The sequence below is a fragment of the Dermacentor albipictus genome, chromosome 2 (genome assembly GCF_038994185.2).
Source record: "Dermacentor albipictus isolate Rhodes 1998 colony chromosome 2, USDA_Dalb.pri_finalv2, whole genome shotgun sequence".
Taxonomy (NCBI): Eukaryota; Metazoa; Arthropoda; class Arachnida; order Ixodida; family Ixodidae; genus Dermacentor; species Dermacentor albipictus.
The window spans coordinates 135,851,134-135,874,014 of NC_091822.1; the positions used below are offsets into that span (position 1 = coordinate 135,851,134).

A 22,881-nucleotide genomic window follows, 5' to 3' on the forward strand; every position below is an offset into this window, starting at 1 on the left:
GCCCTTTCACTGGACTGCATAAAGTGCATGGCACGTAATGGTTCAGTGCTTCTCTTAGCTGGACAGGCCACGTAGGGTAGGGTAGGGTAACCGTAGGGTAACCCACCGTGGTGGCTTAGCGGCTGCAGTGTTGCGCTGCTAAGCATGAGGTTGCAGGATCAAATCCCGGCTGCGGCAGCCACATTTCGATGAGGGCAAAATACAAAAACGCCTTGTCTGTACGTTGGGGGCATGCAAAAGGTCCCCTGATAGTCAAAATTAATCCGGAGTACCCCGTTACAGTGTGCCTCATAATCAAATATTGGTTTTGGCACGTAAAACCCCAGAATTCAATTAATTCTTTTCAATTTCAGTGCGTAGGGTAGATAACCAGTGTACCTTTAGAGCTACAGAATGGGTGTCAAGGGAAGGGAAGCGCAGTTAAGGACAGCAAAAAATTAGGTGAGGTAATGAAATTAGGAAATTGGCAGGCACAAGTTGGAATTGGCTAGTGCAAGACAGGAGTAAATGGAGATTGCTGGGAGATGCCTTCGTCTTGCAGTACACAAGAAATAGGCTCGTGTTGATGATGATCCCATCAACCTTCACTTGTTATCACATTTCTGTGCTGCACAGTATGCTTCACATTTGAGGATAGTAGCTACATAGGTACATGACTTGTTGTTCAGTAGTCTAGAAAATGTTGTTCCTGTGTGCTCTGTTTGCACTGGTTTCCCTGCTGCCTGTAGTTAAGGGGACATAAAAAAAAATTACAATTTGAGGTGTATTAGTAAATTACACTTATACAATTCCCAAAAAGCCATAAGAGGAGACTCGAGGAGGCTTACTGTGAGAGGAGGGTTGATAAGCAGGAAAAGATACAAGATCTAAGAACAAAAGGTTGGATTTCAATGCCGCCTTGGAAGTTTCCTCACGTGCTTTTCGTTATCTAATGGATTTTGAGTGTCTGCTCACGCCTGGTTAATTTTTTATCGGTAAAGATGGACTACATTGTATTCTAAAAGTGCCAAAAACTGAACTTAGAATGTCTTGAAAACATTTGCTGTGCGACATTACCCAAATAAAAAAAAAATATATGTTGAAATCCGTAATGTCTCACTGGCTCACTGGCACTGGCATTCCTGCACAAAATTTTAAAAATTTAAGTTTGGTGCTTTTTCATTTTCCCTTGTAGTAAACCTATCACCATGAAATTAAGGATCATAATTTTGAAAGAATTCCTTATTAGTGTAAACAGATGTGCTTCCCTTTAGTTGTCCCTTTAATGTTGTGCAGAGCTTGAAGAAGCCACTGGTGTGCTCCTCAGAACCATGGGCCACCTGGTGTATATGTAGCTGCAAGAATGTGCCAGCTTGTCCGTTTAGTGGATTTGGATTTGGATATCCTTCTGCCATGGCACATACCCACTGCGGGGTATTGAAGATCTGGATGGTACTAGGAAGATCCTAAAATTGGTAAAATTGTCAGAAGGAGAATAATAAAAGTATTGTATGAAGAATTTAACAGAATTGCCCTGAAACAACTGTGAATTTCTCCATGGCTGGACAAACATCCGTGTGGTAGTTTCCAAGAGAGGAGCCTCCTGTAGAAAAAAAACATTCGGAATGGATAAGTTTAAACTATGTTGTCTGAGCGTTGATTCTAAAGTGTTTTTCCTTAAGGAATAAAAACAGCAGCAGAAAAAGAGAAAAATGATTTATTGTGTCATCTTCTCCACAGATTGGGCACAGAGGGGAGGGCGCCAGACCAGCCCTGTGCCGATAAAAGTTCAATGCTGGTGTTCGACAAAGTAATTGGGTAAAAAGTGTAGCGGTAATGGTAGAACTTTTGCCTTTTCTCCACCTGGGACAGGGCCAATGCGATGTGGACGTGCGCAACAACCGCAAGCAGACGCCGTTGCTGCTCGCAGTCAGCCAGGGCCAGTGTGGCATTGTGGAGCTGCTACTGGGCATGGGAGCCCAGCTGGACGCGCAGGACGAGGACGGGGACACAGCCCTGCACCTGGCCCTGCTCAAGCGCCAGGCCCTGCAGATCCCCGAAAATGGCGAGGCACCAGCCACGGCCATGGTGCGTCTGCTCTTGCCCAATTTTCCAGTTCTGCTTGCGTTGTCTCATTGTTTTGAAGAGGAGGTGCAGCTAAAGAAAAGAGCATACCATAGTACTCCTGAACGACATCTTCAAATTAATGCTTTATTTGTTCCGGTCAGGTAGTTAATGGAGTAGCCAGAGGACATCTGGGGCTCGGAAAGCAAGTACATGTACTACAAGCATACATCATACCCCTAGGGCCAGCATGCAGGCACTATTTATGTCAACGTGCAATCGCAAGATATTTCAGTTATGAAAGGTGCAAGATGCATTATACAGTAAAAGCATGGTAATTCACAACTCCTTAATTCGAGATTTTGGATAATTCGAAGTAGCCGTTGCGGTCTGTCCAACAATATATCGAAAGCAATATGTAATGCATCCCACTAATTCACCCTGGAATCCGCACCACCACCGATAATTCGAACTCCGCACCATGTGGATGGGGAGAATGCTAGCGCACGGGAGCACATTGGCGACACTGGTGTCGCCGCACAAGTTTTGCGGGGTTGTTCTTTCCATCTGCAGCCCTTTGTTTATGCGTGACTGGAGACAAACGCGTCTGCGTCTGGCCAGGCATGGCCAACACCTCCGTTGTAGGTTGGTTCTCTCCTCTCAAGACCTTCAACATAAAAATGCAGATGTGACGCTGCGCATTTCTTTTTTTCTTTTCATTTTTTCATGTTACATCTTGGATGCTATGCTCTTTCTCTACAAGGTGTTCTGCTGAGAAGCGGCACAAAGTAACGTCTAAACATGGCAGCCCTGATGTGTATCAGCTCTCTCAGTACCAAAAAGCATGTCGCTGGATCGAATCCCAGCCATAGCGGCCGCATTTCCATAGGGGTGAAATGCGAAAACACCCAGGTGCTTAGATTTAGGTGCACATTAAAGAACCTCAGGTGGTCCAAATTTCCAGAGTCTCCCACTATGGCGTGCCTCATAATCAGAAAGTGGGTTTGGCCCGTAAAACCCCATAGTAATTTTTAAAGGATACACAGGGAGATGGAGTCTTGAAGTCTTGTCCAGGCTGAGATATCCATTGTTTTTCCAGTTCTCAAACTTGAGATTTAGAGATATGGCGTGGCATTCTAGTCGGTACTGCTTCACCATGGCATCCGGTTTTTCTGCACAAGCATTTTCTAAAAAAAAGTAAAGGGCAAGTCACCAGCATCTTATGTAGTGTGTCATTTTAGTCCTCACAAAACTGGAATGGCTTGCTCCAATGCAGCCTTAGTTTGCAAGATGGTGCTTCAAGTTAAGTTGCTTAGCTGACCATTTGTGTGATCTATTCTGCATTGTAAGTTTAATAATATTGAGCTATGTATAATGGTTGTCTTGAGAAACAAGAAAGGGGGGGAGGGGAGTGCATTGGACAGAACAAAACACAAAGGTGAGAAAATGGAATTGACTAAAGAACTGCTGCAATTGAAAACTTGTTTTTAGTACAAAACATGAGTACCTTTGTAAAATAGGCATTTCTCAGTTCATAATCAGTACTGCTGCGCCGCTGTGATGCCTGACCAGATTGCGAGCCAGCTGGCTGCTTCATGTCCTTCGGAAGTGGATGGCAGCAGCCTGGCCCTTGCCTGCCTCCTAGTCAAGGAGGGTGCCGACCTGCACCGGCAAAACTTGGTGGGGCGGACACCACTTGACCTTGCCGGCAGCCCAGCCGTCCAGGAGTTGCTGCAGCACTGGAGTACGCTCAGGGAGTAAGCATCCTTCTCAGTAGGCTACTCTTCTGTTGCTTGGCGACTGTGCGTGCTTCATTCTGCACTTGTCTTTTCATGCATATGCTGTCTCTTTATTTAAAGAATACAGCTCGTGTAAGCGGTGCACGAGATGGTAGCGAAAAACAACAATTCATTTACAGATGGTGCCAAACTTCCCACAATACAGCTTTCCACAGAAAAACTGTATTTATAACCAAATTACGCTCGCAGCCAGTACGACACTACTGTTTGCATGTACTAGTACAATTTATATATCTGGATACGAAGCTGCATGCCAATGCTAAGGATGCTGTGTTCTGCTAACTTTTGTCTACATTAGTGCAGCTGCAGTCAGTATTCTTCAGATTCTGCAGTAATGACAAGTGAACTGAATTTCCTGGCATTGTGCTCTATGACACAAATTTGTGAATCTTTTTTCCTCTCCAAATGACAGACCCTTGTTGCTACCAATTGAAGTTTCCATAAAAGCAGTGACTTTTCTTTTTTAAGTATTACAGTCAAATCTCAATATAACAAATCATGTGGGACCACCGAAAATCATTCATTATCTGAAAGGTCGTTATAGCGAATGCCCCAAAATTAACCATGCCACCCATCAACCCATCAGTTCATAAGTTGTCACCGTTTGAGCTATCCATGAAAACATAGCTGTTTGTTGGGTCTTGGCCTGCCCTCTTGCTATTTTCCACAGATTCTGCCGCCAAGCACCACCAAAACACTGTATGGTAAGGGTGATATGCGCAAAGCAGATGCTGACGCAGAGAAAACTGCTGACAAAAATGAAGCTACATGTCACCTCCAAAGTGCAATGTTTCTTATTCAATTTGTTTTTCACTTTCCTTACCATGGACACTGCGACGGTCTCACTCGAGGTGGACACCTGAACTATTCCAAAGCGCAAGTGTGTGTAAGTGACACCATCCAGAAAGTGCAAAGTGCGACCTTGTGGCATCTCCACGAGTATGGTGGTTATATTTCTCCGCACGTGTAGCTAGTACGGCCTCAAAAAGAAGCACGAAAGAAAGATGTGCGCACAGAAAAAAGGGCAAAAGGAAGAAGAGAAGCGCCTCCGTTGCTTGGAGACAATTGCCTGAGCGGAGCATGCGCTCGCAAAACCCGATGTGATGTCGCCTCTGCAATAGATTAGAAAAAATTCTCCTGCATATTTTTATTGAGTGCTGTCTCAGGTTTTCCACACCCGTGCGCCACGGTGTATGCTTTCTGTGCCTTGTCGTCTGCTAGCCTGCTGGTTCAACTGCCATGAAGGATACGTGGAAATCATACAATCCCCAGATTTTGGATTATACCGTATTTACTCGCATAATGATCGCACTCGCGTAATGGTCGCACCCCTGAGTTTTGTCGTTAAAATTTGATTTTTTTTTTTAATTTGCCATGTAATGATCGCACCCCGAACTTGCCGAAGCGATATGTCGTGTGCCAAGTCTCGCTAATAATGACCGCACTTACCATCTGTCGAATGCTACGCGAACAACTCTTATAGACAAGCCAAGCGGTCTGCACGCACCAAACATTCCTAAGTAGATGCCTCATTTCATTACTTTCATCACTTTCCGCACTTCCATGACAAAAAGAGGTACAACAAAACTTGCCTTCATTGTGGGTAGGCTTTATAATGGTTGTAATCAACAAAAACAAAAAAGGCGCCTTTCGATTCTTTTCATCTGCACTTGTGGGCACGCAACGAATCGCGCGCGGCAATGGCAGTAGCCACGTTTACACTGATACGTTAAAAGTGTACCCTACAACGCTTGTAACACAGCTAAGTTATTCGCCCACCCTTAGGGGAAACGTGCCGTGTTAGGATAGTAGTTAATACAGATGCCGCAGTTTCAGCAGCACGCCGGCCATGTGTTTCTGTCACTGGTAGTTAAGCGTGCCCATCTGTTTCTGTCCCCTCAAAGTGGACATGGCTACGTTATTGCCGCAAACTTACCGATATTAACGATGCTATTCATCACTGATGCGGAAGAAATTGTTTCAATGCACGTAATGTGCTCACGACAAGAAAAAAACGCATTCGGCTTGCCCTGCCGGCCGCCAGCTTTGTTTTGGTGTCCCGCACCCACATCCCGCAGCAAACGCAGGACAAAAAAAATTTTTTTTTTCGCGGGAAATTTAACCCGCGTAATGATCGCACCCCTGAATTTGCGTCAATTTTTTTTACAGAGAAGTGCGATCATTATGCGAGTAAATACGGTAGTAGTTTGTAGTACTGAGGCATTGTTAACATGACACAGAAACTGAACAGCGATCGTTATTCTGAAAAGTTCAATATTCTGAAGTTCACAGCACTGAAATATTTTGCATTGAAACCATGAGAAGTCAGCAGGGTATTTTTGAAAAGTTCATTAATCTGAAAAGTTTGTTAATGTAGTGTTCGTAGTAACAAGGTATCACTGTGTTACATAAAATCAAAGGAGTGCGTGGAGTTACAGGGTGTTTAAATCAGCACCGTTAAGGTAGGTTACAATCTCGCATAGGGAGTGCACTTCGAGGTTTGTTACCCGTTGCGTGTACTTCGATTTTGCGTAGCCAGGTAATTCGCCAACTAATTTCTCAAAAGCCTGTTTATTCCTACCTACTTGATTATTAGTACTTCCCCGCAGCACTGCCGCCCGCTCCATAGAACCAATATGTAATGGCGACCGAAATTTTGGACAGTGCAAGGTGTGTTGACCGATTTCTCAGGCTGATCTTCATGCTTCATGCCAAAAAAACATTACAGTTCACAAACAAAGTCGTCACCTGTACTGTCACTTTTAAAATCAAGGCAATTTCTTGGGTTTCCAAGTGCCATGCAGCTGCTGCAAACGGTTTCATGACTCGGCACAAAAATGCAAGTCAAGTCGCAGACTCCCAATTGATGCTGGTTAGGCCGAGCTGGTGTGTGTGGTGAGCAGCAAGTCGTCGCTGCAAAGTGTGCTCTGGTCACTGGAGGCTCGCCCTTGGTGTTAGTACGCGTAGAGTGCATCAATAATTGCACTCAAAATCACATGCATAGACTGGACTGACTGATTAGAGAGTTTTAGTATAGCGTGAAATGCTTGCATTAGCATTAGCGTGTTCCGCACGCTAAACCTTTGCAGTACGCTTCGATAAAGCTTTACTATAGGGTAAAACAAGGAAGCGCCGCAAAGTGCAACACTTAACTGTGCCATCTAGGTGCGAGTAGTGAAAGCTCTTAAGCTGATTGGTTTGCCATTTAGTTAAGAGTAGTCAAAGCAGCATTTTTCGTTAGTAGACCATTTTAGAATAGCATTTGTCGCCTTATGTACATTAAATGCAAGCACCTTCGTGGGATGTTAGGTTAAAAGACAGGGTGCCGTCTGGTGCCTTGTGACAAACATATTCAAGTCAAGATAACCCGTTAGCAACCACTCTGTTGTTGCTATGCAGACGCGTCTCGTCAGTCCTATGGACACCAGAATCACTGAACGATCTCGGAAATTGGACGCACTGTGCACTCATAACTAGTGTACAGGTGAGTTTAGAGGAAGTGACAGCTCATTTCAATAGTTATTGGCGATCAACGAGAGTGAGTGCGTAGCCATCACGAGAATTCACAAAGAGGGAGCCATGAGTGCTGCCTTGTTTGACAACGCTATTTCTTAGCATCCATGCTTTGCGAGTGTTACTGTCTCTTGCAAACTACCGAAAATTGCTTATGGGCGCAAAGTGCAAACTCTCCTCTCGCGTGCTGCACATGAGCACTAGGGTGCACGCTGAACGCTAGCTCGCGCTATACTTAACCTCTTCATTATTTTGACATATTTATGGCCCTGTCGGTGTATAAGAAATAGGTTGATGACTATGTCTATATTATCTGAAACTACGCTGTTTAGCAGTGAATAATTTCGTTGCAGGTAGCATTTAAGTATGCGCCAAGGCGCCCAACATAAGTTTCGTTTTCTTTCTTTCTTATGTACAGAAGTGCATCTGCACTGACAGTGGCACCCCTTCTGGAACCATCCACCGGAACAGCAGTGACAGTTTCATCAGCTGATGAGCTGCCTCATGTCGCTGAATGCCAGATATGCCTAGAGTCACCAGCCTCGGTGACTTTCGAGCCGTGTGGCCACCGTATGGCCTGTGAAGACTGCAGCGTGCGCATGAAGAAGTGCCTCACCTGCCACGAAGTCATCACTCGCAAGCTTGATGCCTGTGAGTACCGTATTTGTGCGTGTATAGCCCACCACCAGATACAATCCACATTCCCAATTACAACAGCCCGGAAAGGAAAAAAACATATGCCCATGTATATTCTGCAGAAGTAACTGCATGCAACACTGCTCAAATCTTCGCAAAGACAGTCTCCATTTACTGATTCACTTGTCTACATCGTATCTTCGGTCAGCAGCTCTGTTCCCCCATCCTTCAGCGATGCTGACAAGGCTGGATACACATGCCGGACCTTATTGCGGACAAATCAATCACATGATATTTGACGTGAATTGGATCACTTTGCAGCTAGCACTCTCACGACAGCGGATGGACAGCACGGATGGAGAAGCCCCCGCATCAGCAACGATGATGGAGCAAACGCGACTGAGCCGAAAATCTTGATGGTGATTTGGCTCACTGCTGTATCACGAAACCCTTTGCACAAACAGAGGATGCACCACTGGAACGGACCACATCTGAATGTATGAGTTAGCTGACACCACGTGCGCTACTCACTAACTACTAAACACAAAATGGCAACCCGTAATGCGGAGAAGAATGGGCGACCGCGAAAGAGGGGAGAAGGGCACTTCAACATGCAGGGATGGGGAGGAGGTGGGGTTCTGTTGGAGATAACAATACTTTGAATAGCAGAGAACCTTGCCTTGAGGTGTGGCTTCATGGCAGCGCACTTCGCGTTGCCTTAAAGCCACACTTTATGGCGAAATACCATATTTACTTGAATTTAGGCCGGCCCCGATTGTAAGCCGACTCCCGAATGTCCAAAGCCAGAAAAATAAAAAAAACTTACCTCTAATCTGGGCCGAACAAAAAAGTGAGGACAGCGTTCACAAAATGAAAACAGCATTTATTTATAATATGAACATGCTGAGCTCACTCTACGTTACCATCGCCGCTTGCCTCGTCGCTATAGCCCAGACCACATGCATGCACTATTAAGCAAAATTACACCCTTTTGCCACACACCGATAATTGTCATCTGTCTTGTCAGCATTTCCTTTCTTTAACACAGCGAGTCCGGTACTTCCAAGTCACGAATGGCATGCCCGTTATCAGCATTACAGAGCATTATCGACAGGAAACTAGCGAGCGCAGCGTTTTCGTGGAAATAAACGCAAGCAAGACAGATGACAATTATTGTTGTGTGGCAAATATACCGTATTTACTCGCATAATGATCGCACTCGCGTAATGATCGCACCCCTGAATTTTGTCGTCAAAATTCAATTTTTTTTATTTCCCGTGTAATGATCGCACCCCGAACTTGCCGCAGCGATATGTCGTGTGCCAAGTCTAGCTAATAATGATCGCGCTTACAATCTGTCGAATGCTACGCGAACGACTCGTCTGCACACACCCAACATTCTTAAGCAGATGCCTCATTTCATTACTTTCATCACTTTCCGATCTTCCATGACAAAAAGAGATACAACCAAACTTGCCTTTATTATGGGTAGGCTTTATAATGGTTGTGGTCAACAAAAGCAAAAGAGGCGCCTTTCGATTCTTTTCATCTGCACTCGTGAGCACGCAACAAATCGCGCGCGGCAATGATAGTAGCCACGTTTACATGGATACGTTAAATGTGTACCCTATTCATACACCGACGCTTGTAACACAGCTAAGATATTCGCCCACCTTTAGTGGAAACGTGCCGTGTTAGGATAGTAGTGAAGACAGATGCCGCAGTTTCCACAGCACACCGGCCATGCGTTTCTGTCATTGTCAGCTAAGTGCGCCCATCTGTTTCTGTCCCCTCAAAGTGGACATGGCTACGTTATTGCCGCAAACTTGTTGATATTAACGATATTATTCATCATTGATACGGAAGAAACTGTTTCAATGCACGTAATGTACTCACGAGAAGAAAAAAAAAATCGCGTTCGGCGCATTCGGCTTGCTCCGCCGGCCGCCATTTTTGTTTTGGTGTCCCGCACCCGCGTCCCGCAGCAAACGCGGGACGGAAAAAATTTTTTTTTTCGCGGGAAATTTAACCCGCGTAATGATCGCACCCCTGAATTTGCGTCAATTTTTCTGGCGAAAAAAGTGCGATCATTATGCGAGTAAATACGGTACATCTCAGGGGGTGTACATTTGCTTAAGAGTGCGCTTGCGGACGCATGGAAGCTCGCGTCCACATGCCCATGCATGCGCAGACAGTGCGGCATGGCTCGCACACATCGAAACGCAGCACAATCTTTGTGAACTCCTCTCTGTTATTGCACGCTTTTATTCTTTATCGCTGTCATCTCCTCATGGTGGCACATGCAAAAACCGTGTCCCATTGACCCCTCCAACGACGGACGTTTTTCTCATCAATTCTGAAGTCCCGCCCAGCTTGGACGTTTCACGATGCCTCTGCGGCTAGCACAACTTTTCGTTTGAGACCAGCACTATAGTGACATTGCCTGTTTGGTGTCATTACGATAACGCCGCATCGCACGCCGATACGACCCAGGTCAAAGTAGTGGCATCGCTCGTGTGCTTCAGTTGGCTACTGGCACGACTAATAGCAGCTGCGATACTGACTTTTCTAGATGACACTAGCTATGCACCATATTTATCATGTTAAATTGCAACCTGCGGGGTTTTTTTAAATCCTTGAATCTAAGCCGACCCTAGAGCTTGGCATATGACTTCTTGAATGCGCGACGCACAACGTCCTCTGGTATATACTGGCCCATGCGTCCACAATCCACTTGCATAGCGTAGCTGGCGAAGCCCGCTTCAGTCGCCCGGTCAGCATCACTGCAGGCTCACCTGAGCACATCCAATCTGCGTAATGCCGCTTGACTGCATCCTTGAACGGCTTGTTCACGCAAACATCTAAAGGCTGCAGCAGAGACGTAATCCTACCTGGGATAATGACGAGTTCAGTGCCAGATTTGCGCAGCAGCCTCTTCACTGAGTCGGCCAAATGGCACTGAAATGCGTCGAGCACGAGGATGGACGGGAACGACCACAGTGCACCAGGCCGCCTACACCAGACGGACTATCTAGTCGAGCACAAGATTCTCGTTCGTCCAGCCTTTCTCATGTCATCTCACGACCACATTTTTTGGCAGCTCCTCACCTTTAGGCACTGTCTTGCGCTTGAAGACGACATAGGGCGGGAGCTTGTGTCCGTCTGCCGTGCACGACAACATGACAGTAACTTGCGTTTTCTCGTTGCCAGTGGACTGGACATAAATTTGTTTAGAGCCCTTCGTGCACGTTGAAGGGCGATGGCATGTCCAGATAAACCGGCGTTCGGTCAGCATTGCCGATTTGCCCTAGCTAGAAGTTCTTGGACTTACACAGCGAAATAATGTGGCGCTGGAAAGCCACAAGCAGCTCTTCGAACGATTCAGGCAGCTTTTGCGAAATCAAAGTTCAGTGGCGTAAGGAAAATCCAGCACGGCACATGTAGCGATAAATCCACCGCTTGCTCGCTTTGAAGGCGGAGCTCGGTAGTCCTTTTTCCCTTGCAAGATTCTTAGCTTTTGCCTGCATAAGCTCCACGTTCACAGCTAGATGGGCGGCTCGCTGTTGGCGTACAAACTCCGTCAGCGCGAGTTCGATTTCAGGGAATGTCCCACTCTTCGGGCCGCCAAAGCTTCTTCATGTTCCGCTGCATGCGAAACGGGCTTCCTTCTGTCAACGTCATCTGCGAATGCTTGCCTCGTTGACGCCAAACTGCCTCCCGGCGGCACTGTTGCCGATGTCCTGTGAGGCTAAAATAGCCTTTCTCTTGAAAGCAGCAGAGTACTGTTTTCGTGTTCCGGACATCTTGGTCCTTCAATGCAGAATAAAAAAAGATGCACTTCGCGAAGCGTGGTTTGCACGTGTGCTGCCAAGGTGCGCACTGAACAATAAAAAAACGATGCTGTAGTCACGCAGCAATAACGAAACTAAGCCGTAGCCACGCAGCAAAAAGGAAGCCAAGCCATAGCCACGCAGCAATAACGAAGTCAATCCATAGCCACGCAGCAATAATGAAACCAAACCTTCTAGCCCAAATTTCTGACTGAAGTTTTTGTTTGGATCCGTATATAGTAGGAAGCGAAAATTTGTGACGCTAATACCGTATTTACTCGCATAATGATCGCACTCACGCAGTGATTGCACCCTGAACTTGTCGCAGCGATATGTTGAGTGCCAAGTCTAGCTAATGAGGATCGTGCTTACCATCTGTCAAATGCTACGCGAACGACTCTTAAAGGGACACTAAAGCGAAACAATAAATAAGTATAGACTAATGCAGCATTGTTTGAGAATCCTGCAGGCAGTCATTTCAAAAAGATAGTTTGATTATTAGATGAGAAAATGAAGTTCCAAGTATCAGTATTTGAATTTCGCGCCGAAACCCCAACGCCTGTACGTCAGCGTGACGTCAGGGATTCCAAAGTATGTTTTCGAATTTGGGCCGCGTTGGCTGAATAAAGCTTCCCGAAACTTGCCATGTTTAATATTTGGTTCCTTTAGAACACAATGTAGTCAATCTGTACCGCTATATATAATTGGTAGGCCCTAGAAGATGCCATCAAAATCCAAGACGTCACGGCCCCCAGGTGCGGGAACTTAAGTAGGCGTCGCCACCTGTATTTCGTTTTTGCGCTTTTTCTGGCTTACCAAACGTCTTATCGTTGTAAGAGTGGTGTTTTTGGTATTGTAGAACGGTAATTTACTGATGCAGAAGAAATCATTTTTCCCTTTAGTGTCCCTTTAAAGACATACCAAGCGGTCGGCACGCACCCAACATTCTTGAGGAGATGCCCCATTTCATTCCTTTCATCACTTTCCGCACTTCCATGAAAAAAAAAAAAGCTACAGCCAAGCTTGCCTCGGCTTTATTATTTGTAGGCTTTGGTCAACAACAACAACATAAGGGCGCCTTTCGATTCTTCTCAACTGCACTCGTGGGTACGCAAGAAATCGCGAGCGGCAACGATAGTGGCCACGTTTACGCTGATACGTTAGAAGTGTGCACTATTCATACGCCGACGCTTGTAACACAGCTAAGATATTTGCCCACTATTATTGGAAACAGCCTTCACCCTATCGGAAACAGCCTTCACAGCAGTGAAGACAAAAGCCGCAGTTTGCCCAGCGTGCCCGCCATGTGTTTCTATGCCAATAGCAGCTAAGCGCGCCCATCACTGTTTCTGTCGCCTAAAAGTGGACATGGCTGTGTTATTGTCACAAACTTGCCGATAATAACAATATTATTCATTACTGATACGGAAGAAACTGTTTCAATGCGTGTAATGTACTCGCGAGAAGAAAAATAATCGCGTTCAGCTTTATCCGTCGGCCGCCATTTTTCTTTTGGTGTGCCGCACTGACAGCGGCAGCCGCCTGCTTGTCATCCCACAGCAAATGCAGGATGAAAAAAGAAAATGTTTCTTTTCATGGCAAATTTAACCCCTGTAATGATTGCACCCCTGAACTTGCGTAAATTTTTTTGACAACAAAAAGTGTGATCATTATGCGAGTAAATACAGTAATAGGGAGAAAAAAACCTCGTGCTATATGCGGGTTTTTACGGTATGCTTATGAAGAATATCAGATAATACATGAGGAAGGTATTTTCATGTTGCATACTACTTTGTTATAAATGGGTTTCGCCTCTGTAACCCCAGCTGGTCGGACCGTGGCGCCTTCAGGCAGTGGCCGCCAAGGAGGCGCTGGTGGGCCCGTGAGCCTGGAGCGCCTGCGGCAGCTGGAGTTGCGACTGCAGGAGATGGAGGAGTGGCAGGGCTGCAGCATCTGCCTGGAGCGGCGGCGCAATGTGGCCTTCCTGTGTGGACACGGAGCGTGCAGTGTCTGTGCCCAGACTCTTCGCATGTGTCACATGTGTCGCAGGGCCATCACCCGCAAGATCTTTCTCTACTAGTCTCTTCTTCATCAAGCATCAGCAATGAGGCTTTTATTTTCTTCTAGCACCGCACGTGCACATCGAAGCAACACTTGCACGTTGCACTGTGGTGGTTCCAAGGTAGGTTAGTGCGGCATTGTCACTTAGAAAGCAACTTCGGGAGGGAAGGGTCGAAAAAAAGAAAGAAGGGAAGCTAAAGAGAAAGCAGAAGTGCAGGATGGTCGTGTGCCCCATTTTTCAAGTATGGATTCTTTTATTATTGTGCTCTAAATTGGTACATTGTCTTTAAAATCCAGCACCATACCCGGTGCCTTCTGTCTTTGTCGTTTCCTTTATTTTCGCAGTTTGCTCCAAGGTATTCACCAACTAGCTTACTTAGCTGCATTAAAAAGGACATTGATTTGATTGATTGGTTCTTATGCCCTAAAGAATGCGCACTAGATCAAGAAGGTCCGTATTTCAAGGGACCAGTTTCCATTACAAGCGAATTTGAGTTTGTCTCTGCATGCTCATGCAGAGACACTCATGACTGTTTCAAGTTTCAAGTTTCAAGTTTTATTGCTTCATTCATAGGTGGTACATATATGCAGTAGAAGTTATACAGAAAGAGGTCCCACAGTTATAAACTGCAGCGGGACCTCTTGTTCTTAGTTACATAATAATACATAAATAAAAAGGCGTCAGTTGCGGTTACAAACAAAGAATGAATTACACAATTTCTACAGTGTTAAAGTAATATAACCTATGGCAACACATCACAACAAAAAATAAATTACATCAATAAGCAACATAAACATGCTTCAAAGAAATAGATACAGTTTACAGGGTATTAATATAAGCTCTCAGTGAACGTTGGTATGATGATAATGTAGGTGAGGATTTCACGTGAGTAGGTAAATTATTCCACATTTTCACACTAGCAAAACCAACAGTTAGTTTGCCATAGTTGCTGCGCGATTTTGGAAGTAAAAGGTTATTTTGTAAAGAGAACCTGGTAGTGTTAGGATTAGCAAGACTATTCCTGCCAATGACACAATGTAATTGTGGGTTATGAAGAAGGCGGTAAATAACGATGCTGTGATTGTACCAGATAATTTTATTTATTGTCAGGATACGTAACTCAGTGAAGATGGGGGTAACGTGAGCGTTATAAGGAGCTGAAGCGATGATACGGACAGCGTTATTTTGGATGTGCTGCAAGGGAGCTATATGACAGCGATATGTAAGACCCCAAGAACTGATACAGTAATTTAAGTGGCTATAAATGAAGGCATAATACAGTGTCAGGAGAGTGTGCTTTTGAAAGTACTGTCTGGCCTTTAAAAGCACTCTGATTCCATAGGCAGCTTTCTTTTTTATGAAGTTGACATGCAAATTAAATTTTAGAAAGGAGTCTAATTGAACACCTAAAAATGAGCACTCATTAGATGGAAATATTGGGTGAGAAGCTATGTACAGTGGTAGAAGGTTATGTCGAGGTTTACTGTGTGAACTAAAAACCACAAACTTTGTTTTCTGAGGGTTAATTAGCAATTTATTTTTTTTACACCAACTACTGACATTATTTAGTTCATCATTTAAAAGCTCAGTTAGCGTAAAGATGTCGTTATGTGAGGCGTAAATAGTGGTGTCGTCCGCGTACAAAAGACATTCTGTAGAAGTTAGGCAGTTTGGGAAATCATTAATGAAGATTAGAAATAAGAGGGGACCGAGTATGGACCCCTGTGGAACGCCAGTGTTAATTATTTTTGTGTCAGACAGCACTCCTGAAATGCAAACCTGTTGCTGTCTGTCGTATAGATAGCTGCGCAGTAGTTCCAAAGATGGACCTGTTATGCCATATGCGCCGAGTTTAGTAAAGAGAATGTTGTGGTTAATGGAATCGAATGCTTTCGAGTAGTCAATAAATACAGATCCTACGAATCTGCCCCCATCAATTTCCGCCCCCATCAAATGTCAAATGCAGTACTATTTCTCAGATAATTTACTACGATTGTTAGTAAATTATCTGAGAAATAGTACTGCATTTGACTTTTTTTTTTTTTAATGCGAAGATAAATGCCTCAGGGCATACAAGGGTATGGGATGGGGGTGAACAAGGATGATTAAATGAATGAAAATAGATTTGCTGACCTAATGAAGTCCAAGAGGGATCGATAATGCGGTCCCTGCGTCCAAGCAGTGTAATGGCTCAGATTATGCGGCGAGAGTCCCGCTGCTGCGAGGTGCCGGAGCCTCGTCGGTTTCAGAGCAGGGCAAACCCACAGCAGGTGGTGGATGTCGGCTTCAACGTTTGGCGACTTGCAGAGTGGGCACTCAGGACGAGGATATAGCGGGCGAAAGTGCGGCCACTTCCTAGTCACGGCAGGAGTGAGGGCAACCCCGACCCGGATCCTCCGAAGCGCAACCTCCTCTGCACGGGTAAGACCGCGGGGAAGGTTTACCGCACACGGAGGTATGAGAGCACGTGTGCGGCGCCGGAGGTGTTCCTTTCTTGTTAAAAGGAGGGTGGCATCATCTAGGTGAAAGAGTTGAGGCTGTGACGATGGAGAGGTCGTTAGACGGGTCGCAGAATCCGCACGGCTTTGGAAACTTAGAAGGTCGCGTGGGATCCACTCGACAGATATTGACTGCGGGATGCGTGCCGCCAGAAGATGGATCTGTTGGCATATGTCAGGGCTGCGACTGACGCGTCGCAGAAGCCGCGTCGCCTGGAGAGCATCAGTGCGGATGACGATGCGGGCCGTGGGGACCAAGGGAAAGGCGGCCACAGAGCACAACGCTTCTCGGACAGCAAGGAGCTCAGCACAAAAGGAGGAAGGAGGTTCTTGGACTTGAAACCGGGTCGTCTTATTAAGGGCAGGTGCGCATGGGCAATAAATTGCAGTGGTTGTTTCACAGCCCTTAATGCTTGCATCAACGTAAAGGACGATGGAGCCAAGCGGCAGGTGGGCATCTTGATCTACAATTCGGTCACGAAGCGATGCCGCCGCGTGAGTTGATGTCGGGCGATGTATATCAGTTGGCTTGTTGTCACTCAGCTGTACAAAACTCCAGGGAGGAAGAACTGGCGATGGTGGTGGTAGAAGCGAGTTCGAGAAAGCGTAAGCCCTGAGAGCACTCGTTGCGTGTGAAAGGCTGGCCTTAAGCCTGCGAGCATCACGCCGCTGCTGCACCAGCTCATCTAGTGTGTTGAGCTGCGCATTTTCTTGGAGAGCCACGATCGGGGTAATGCGGGGAAGGCAAGTGATGACCCTCATTGCCTCGCGATTAACAGCCTCAAGGCGATCCCATTGTGCCCTCGTCAAATGCTGGAATTGGGCTTGATAAATAAGGCGTGGTTGCACTACCGCCTGTACCAATTGTCGCGCAACATATGAGCTGGCGCCGCCCATTTTAGGAGCAATGCGCCTAATCAGACCCAACGTTTGAATTGCCTGCTTTTTAGCGCTGGAGAGCCAAGCAGTTCCGGTTCCCGACTCGTGTACCGTCAGGCCCAGAATTTTTATAGTTGAACATTGTTGAAGAGGGGTTCCGGATAGATGAAGACGAATGGGTGTTGCAGAGAGTTTACGCCGGCCCCAGCGATTGGCGACTGACATGTAAGCAGGTTTGCTGACGGAAAGCCTAAGGCCGACTGAAGAAGCGTAAGTCGCCGTGATATCTAAAGCTGATTGAAGGGCAGCGGCTTGAGTCAGCAGGTCGTGATGAGTGCTCCATACCGTGATGTCATCAGCGTACAACAAGAACTTTATGTCGGGTACATCGTGTAAGCGCCATGCAAGCGGGATGAAAGCAATATGGCTAAGATCAAAGTGTCTTTTGTATTTGACATTTTGTAGTCACAGTCATGAGTGTCTCTGCATGAGCATGTTTTCGGTGGCCTGGGTTGGAGCACTCTATAAATATTGAAAATGAGAATTAATAACTAGAGGCATTGAATGAATGAATGTTTGATTTCGAATCGAATAGTGAATGTTTGAATAATTTGATTCGTAAATCAAATATCTAATATTCAGTTTCTCAAATATTCGATTTTTCAAATATCAGTGCCTTCAATGAATGACCTGGCCATGGTCGGTGCCTTGACGCGCACAGGGTTCCCACGCCGCCCAATCTTTATCTGTACAAGGCTCAGCCAGGTTGACCAGACCGATCAAAACACTTACTGCTACGAAAACAGAGAGAACAACAAAAACAGCACTTGTGGAAAGCACGGTAGCATATGTGATGATCGGGCCAATTAGCCACCAGAAGGCACACTGATCACATAGAATACCCTAGTTCAGTGTTCACCACGCCATCTTTTCATTTGAGAACTATTTGCTGCAACGCATGCGGCACTGATGATTGCACAGAGCGGTAGTGAGTGGTGTGATGCACATTCTCCACTTTTGTCAGTTGTGCAGATTCGCCTTAACGAGCTGACAATGAACCACAGAAACTACCTGCCATTAAGATGGAAAAAGCCTCCTCTTTCTTGGAAGAAAACTGGAAAGCAGTACTTTTTAAGCAATAGTAGATTGCCATTAAGCACAGTATGGCTCACTATTGCATTGAAAACACCCTTGGCATTTAGGAAAACTTCTTTATTTCTTCAGCTTCAGAGGGAAAAAAAGCATTTAGTACTATTCGACAAACATTCTATAGATAAAAAATATTTTCCAGACCTTTGTATACGAACTGAGTTATCAGCGCTGGCATACTAATTTTGTGTTCCCTTTAATAAGAGTACACCATACTATACATCTCGATTCATAGGTACCTACGTTACTGATAGCTAGTAAGGCCCTTGTTAAAGGGGCCCTGAACCACCCCTCAGGCTTGGTGAAATAACATAGTCTGTGGGTAGCATACGCTGCTGTGAACATCTCAGCCAAGTTTTTCTGTCGTACACGGTGCGTGGAGCTCGCAAGCAGATCGCAAAGTCACCTTTCTCTCAAACGCTCTCTTTTCAACGAAAGACCCTGTCCTCACTCTCTTCTGCACGCTTTATTTTGTCATTCCCTTAGACGGCTGCTATTGGCCGATACCTGACGTAAAGCTGCTATTGGCTACATGATGTAGATAAACCAAGGCCCCCGCGGGGTGCCACCACGAGTTCACTGGTTAAACGCACTGCGGCTCACTGAGGACAACCACGTTCAGAAAGTGGTTTTGGCGCGTAAAACGCCATAATTTAAATTTAACTTTTAACGTTTGGCTTATGTTTAGCGCGTCGTAGACACCAAAGGCGGAAGTCGTGGTGTCTCCATTAACATCAAAAATGAAATTTGAACTGCGTGCCACTGGGACACATAGAGGGAGAAGCGGAGCGTTGTGGGCACACCCCGTGGGGCCGTAACCTTCGCAGTGCAAGGCATTGAAGAAGTAACGGGAGCACAGCATAGGTTGTGTTTGATTGCCAATAACTCCGCTTCTGCTGTATGCATTGAAGTACTTTTTGCAGCAAAGTATTTCTGAAATAGCCTGTTTTCACTTCATATGCCTTGCTCCACTTTAATAAAAAGTGGAAGAATAAAAGCTTATGCTAAATATTCTGATGTTCGATTCGAAATTTGCTATTCGGTATTTGCTCACCCCTCCTAATGCACAACTCTAGTGAAACTATCATCATATCTTTGCGCAGCATAGCATTGCAATCAGCTATAACAATTGCTTTTCAAAAAAGAAAAGGTTTTTCTTGTTTCAAGCCATCTTCTCAAATGCATATGTTCCAACGAGCTGCATATTTAAGTGCATTCCTTTAAGTGAAATTATGCTTCAGTTTCTGGCCATTTCATCTTGTTTTTAGAGAGTTGCCTGCTTTTTCTTTGACCCAAATTCATATCGTCACCCTGGTATTTTCCCCCATCATTGAGCACAGACGGAAAGCTTTTGTAAAGTCCACGTTGATGCTTCTGCAGTTGATGGCCTTAAAATTTGGCATTGAGGTGCAGTAGTGGCCACGAGGAGGGCAGTACAACTTTAGAATTGGAATGAATGACCAGACGAAGGCTCTGCGTGTCTAGAAGTGGCAGCTGCCACTGTGTTAACTTCTGGCCATATCTCTGATCGGCTGCTTCCGTTGTCAGGGTGAAATGGTATAGGCTGGAGAGCCAGTTTTTGCAGACCTGCAAGCCACATGTTTGTCCGCACTTCGCTCCTTCCACTGATAATACATAGATGACTGTAGGAGGATTAAGAGCACCCAGTGCTCTTTAATTATGCACCAAAATGAACACAGAGGTGCAGTGTGCGGGTGGTCAAACAGTGCATTGAAAAAGGAAAAGCAGAATCGTGCCCGAATGTTTTTACGCTACTATTCTAAATGTGTCATACAGGGCACTGCTCATTGCTATATTTGTAACTTTTTTTCTTTTTTTTTTGCTAATACTGTTGTTGGTTATATAGTGTATACTAGTACACTGGCTTAAACAGGAGAGAAGTAAAAATTTCATTTGTCATTCTTTTTTCTTCATTTTGTTCAGAGATAATGGCCGTCTTACGGGAGTTCATTACTTAAGAAGGCAGATGTATGCACGTTTAATTTGGCATTGTTATCTTGAGGACACTGAGTTGAAAAAAATTATTATGGGGTTTTACGTGCCAAAACCACAATCTGATAATGAGGCGTGCCGTAGTGGAGGACTGGAAATTTGGGCCACCTGGGGTTCTTCAACGTGCACCTAAATCTTAGTACAGGGTGTTTTCGCATTTTGCCTCCATCGAAATGTGGCTGCCGTGGTCGGGATCTGATCCCATGACCTCGCACTTAGCAGCCAGATACCATAGCCGCTGAGCAACCACGGCGGGTTGAGCGAAAAGGAAAATGTTCTATCAGTTCTTCCTTCCTTCTTTCTTTTTTTTTTTTAGTCAACAAAAAATGCCCTCTTTATCCTTTGTTTCTTTCTCTCCTTCCCAGATGATGGTCGTCTATTGTTGTGTACGTTGGAAAGCATCAGCGAAATCACAAGTGGCGTATCAACAAGAGCACCTGACAGCAGACTCACTGCCTGCACTGTGGACTTTTGAGTGCACACACTCATTTTCTTTTTTTTTCTTTTTTTTCGAAGCGGTACATTTGAAATAGCAGCTGTAAATTATCACCTTCGTGTTCCGCGAGTTTTGTAGTAGTGACAAACCTGTTGCCAGTGGACTTTGTGTGTTCACTACCTCCTCCGGTGTCATCGCCATTGAGGGCCCTCGTGTTGCGCAAGAACTGGCTGCACTCCATTGTCTCTTGTAAATAGCTGGGAGTCTTTTTGCGCACCTGAGGTAGATTGTGTCATGCCGATGTGTCTAATGTGCACAGATGGGATTAAAACTGCATAAGCCTCGGGCAGCGTTTCGAGAGCTCCAAAACAAGTGGTTTCCTGTCACCGTGGCTCTCCGGTAGTGCTCCAGTTGGCATGCTGGAGGGAACGTACATGATGCACTAATTTTTTGCTTAGTGACCCTGTTTTGCAGTAGCACTTTCTTTGCAGAGCTGTGAAAGGTTCAGCGTCAGAGATTTAGGTCACGATTACAGTGGAGAAGTTCACGTGACTTGGTGAGAGGCAGTGCACTCTGTGTGTTGATTTTAGTTAGAACAATGTTGCCACTTGAGTGGGTGTACAATTTTGGATGTAACGAGAGAGAGAAAGATCTGACTTCATTGTATTGTGTAAATAGTAGCCGGTCTGAAGTGACCGAATTCACTGTCTGTCATTGTCATGTGTGTGAAAGTTGAGCTCTGCTCATTGCTTGCAATAAGGAATGGGTACATAAATGTGTGAATGTTTTGCTTATGTCTAATAGGCCGATCTTGTAGTGAGTTTCTGTCGCAACGCCGCTCGCCGCTGCCACTGCCATTTTAAGGTGCTGGTGGTCGCAGTCCTTGGTGAACTGCACGGCAGCTAGTGGTACAATTGGAAGCCTCTAGCTTTGTTTGCTATTTACTATGTACCAACTTCTTTGTTCCCTGCAATGGAGGGCTATCAGACAAGATAGAAAGGTTGGGAGGATAAGAGAAAGTTGTACATTGTGGTTTAGGTTCAGGAGACGCCCTTGCGTCTGTTACTTGACAAATGTTTTTGCAAGCCTTCAGTCTGTCAAACTATGGCTATCACTTTCATTCGTTACAAAGAAATCAGAAGAAGCATTCTGCCCGTGTCTGCCCCCGCAATATTATGCTCTCCCCCACATAACACTGTGGGCAATGACACCAGCATCAATAGCCTCGGCATTCCGCTGAGGGGTCTCTCTGGGCCTAAGTACAGCTGGAGAGTAATGAGGACCAACTGACAACCCAGCACTTGACAAGGCAGGTGAACTTGAACCAGAGAGTGGCAAGATCAGTCTTATTGCCAATTTTCTTTTAATGCTTGTTGGAGCCATCATTGCATTTGCTTTGCATTGAAATGTGTTTTGCCCATCGCTCATTGATAGTGACCAGGGGAAGTATTCTGTGAGAGGACATGTCCATTTCGTCTGCTGTTGAAGTTCTGATTTGCTGGGCTGGGCTGCACGTCCGCTGCAACCAGGTGCCACAGCCACGCAGCACTTCAGCAGCAGACGAAATAAACATGTCCACTAGGTGGACGCTTACAGAATACCATCCCTGTGCACAGAATGCATTAATTGCTCATGATAATTAACTAATCATTTTCATTCTGCTGTAAAGTCTTTGGTTGTCACTTGAATGCACTCTTCCATTTGTTCTGTAGAATTTGTGGCGAGTTGTCACGGATAATTCAGGGGTGGTCACAACGAAGTTGACTTGTCATTTAATGAGCTCGTACTTTGGGCTAAGCATTTAATAGTTCCTTAATTACTGCCTGTTAGCAGGTAGTTGATTGGTTAATTGGTTACATTGATTTAAGGGCACACATCTAAAGCAGGAAATCAAAGTTGCACATTTCGCATTCAAGAGTTGTTTTAACTGTCAGGTCAGTGACACTGCGGAGCGTAAATTGAATCGGTGTTGAAGGCAGTGAATGTAAGTCCTAATTACACCCATTATCCTGTGATGATGGGA

At 45.4% G+C, this 22,881-nt stretch overlaps 1 protein-coding gene across 3 annotated transcripts in view; it reads left to right on the forward strand.

The window, feature by feature from the left end:
- mib2 (mind bomb 2) overlaps nt 1-21,662 on the forward strand; it is a 65,389-nt gene extending 43,727 nt beyond the window's left edge. For all 3 annotated transcript variants that reach the window (XM_065451919.1, XM_065451933.1, XM_065451926.2), the window contains exons 15-19: nt 1,852-2,067; nt 3,616-3,800; nt 7,774-8,006; nt 13,648-14,003; nt 20,788-21,662. In XM_065451919.1, the coding sequence (XP_065307991.1) occupies nt 1,852-2,067; nt 3,616-3,800; nt 7,774-8,006; nt 13,648-13,901 (888 nt within the window). In that variant the 3' untranslated portion in view covers nt 13,902-14,003; nt 20,788-21,662. The remainder of the gene's footprint in view (nt 1-1,851; nt 2,068-3,615; nt 3,801-7,773; nt 8,007-13,647; nt 14,004-20,787) is intronic.
- Nucleotides 21,663-22,881: the final 1,219 nt, after the last annotated feature.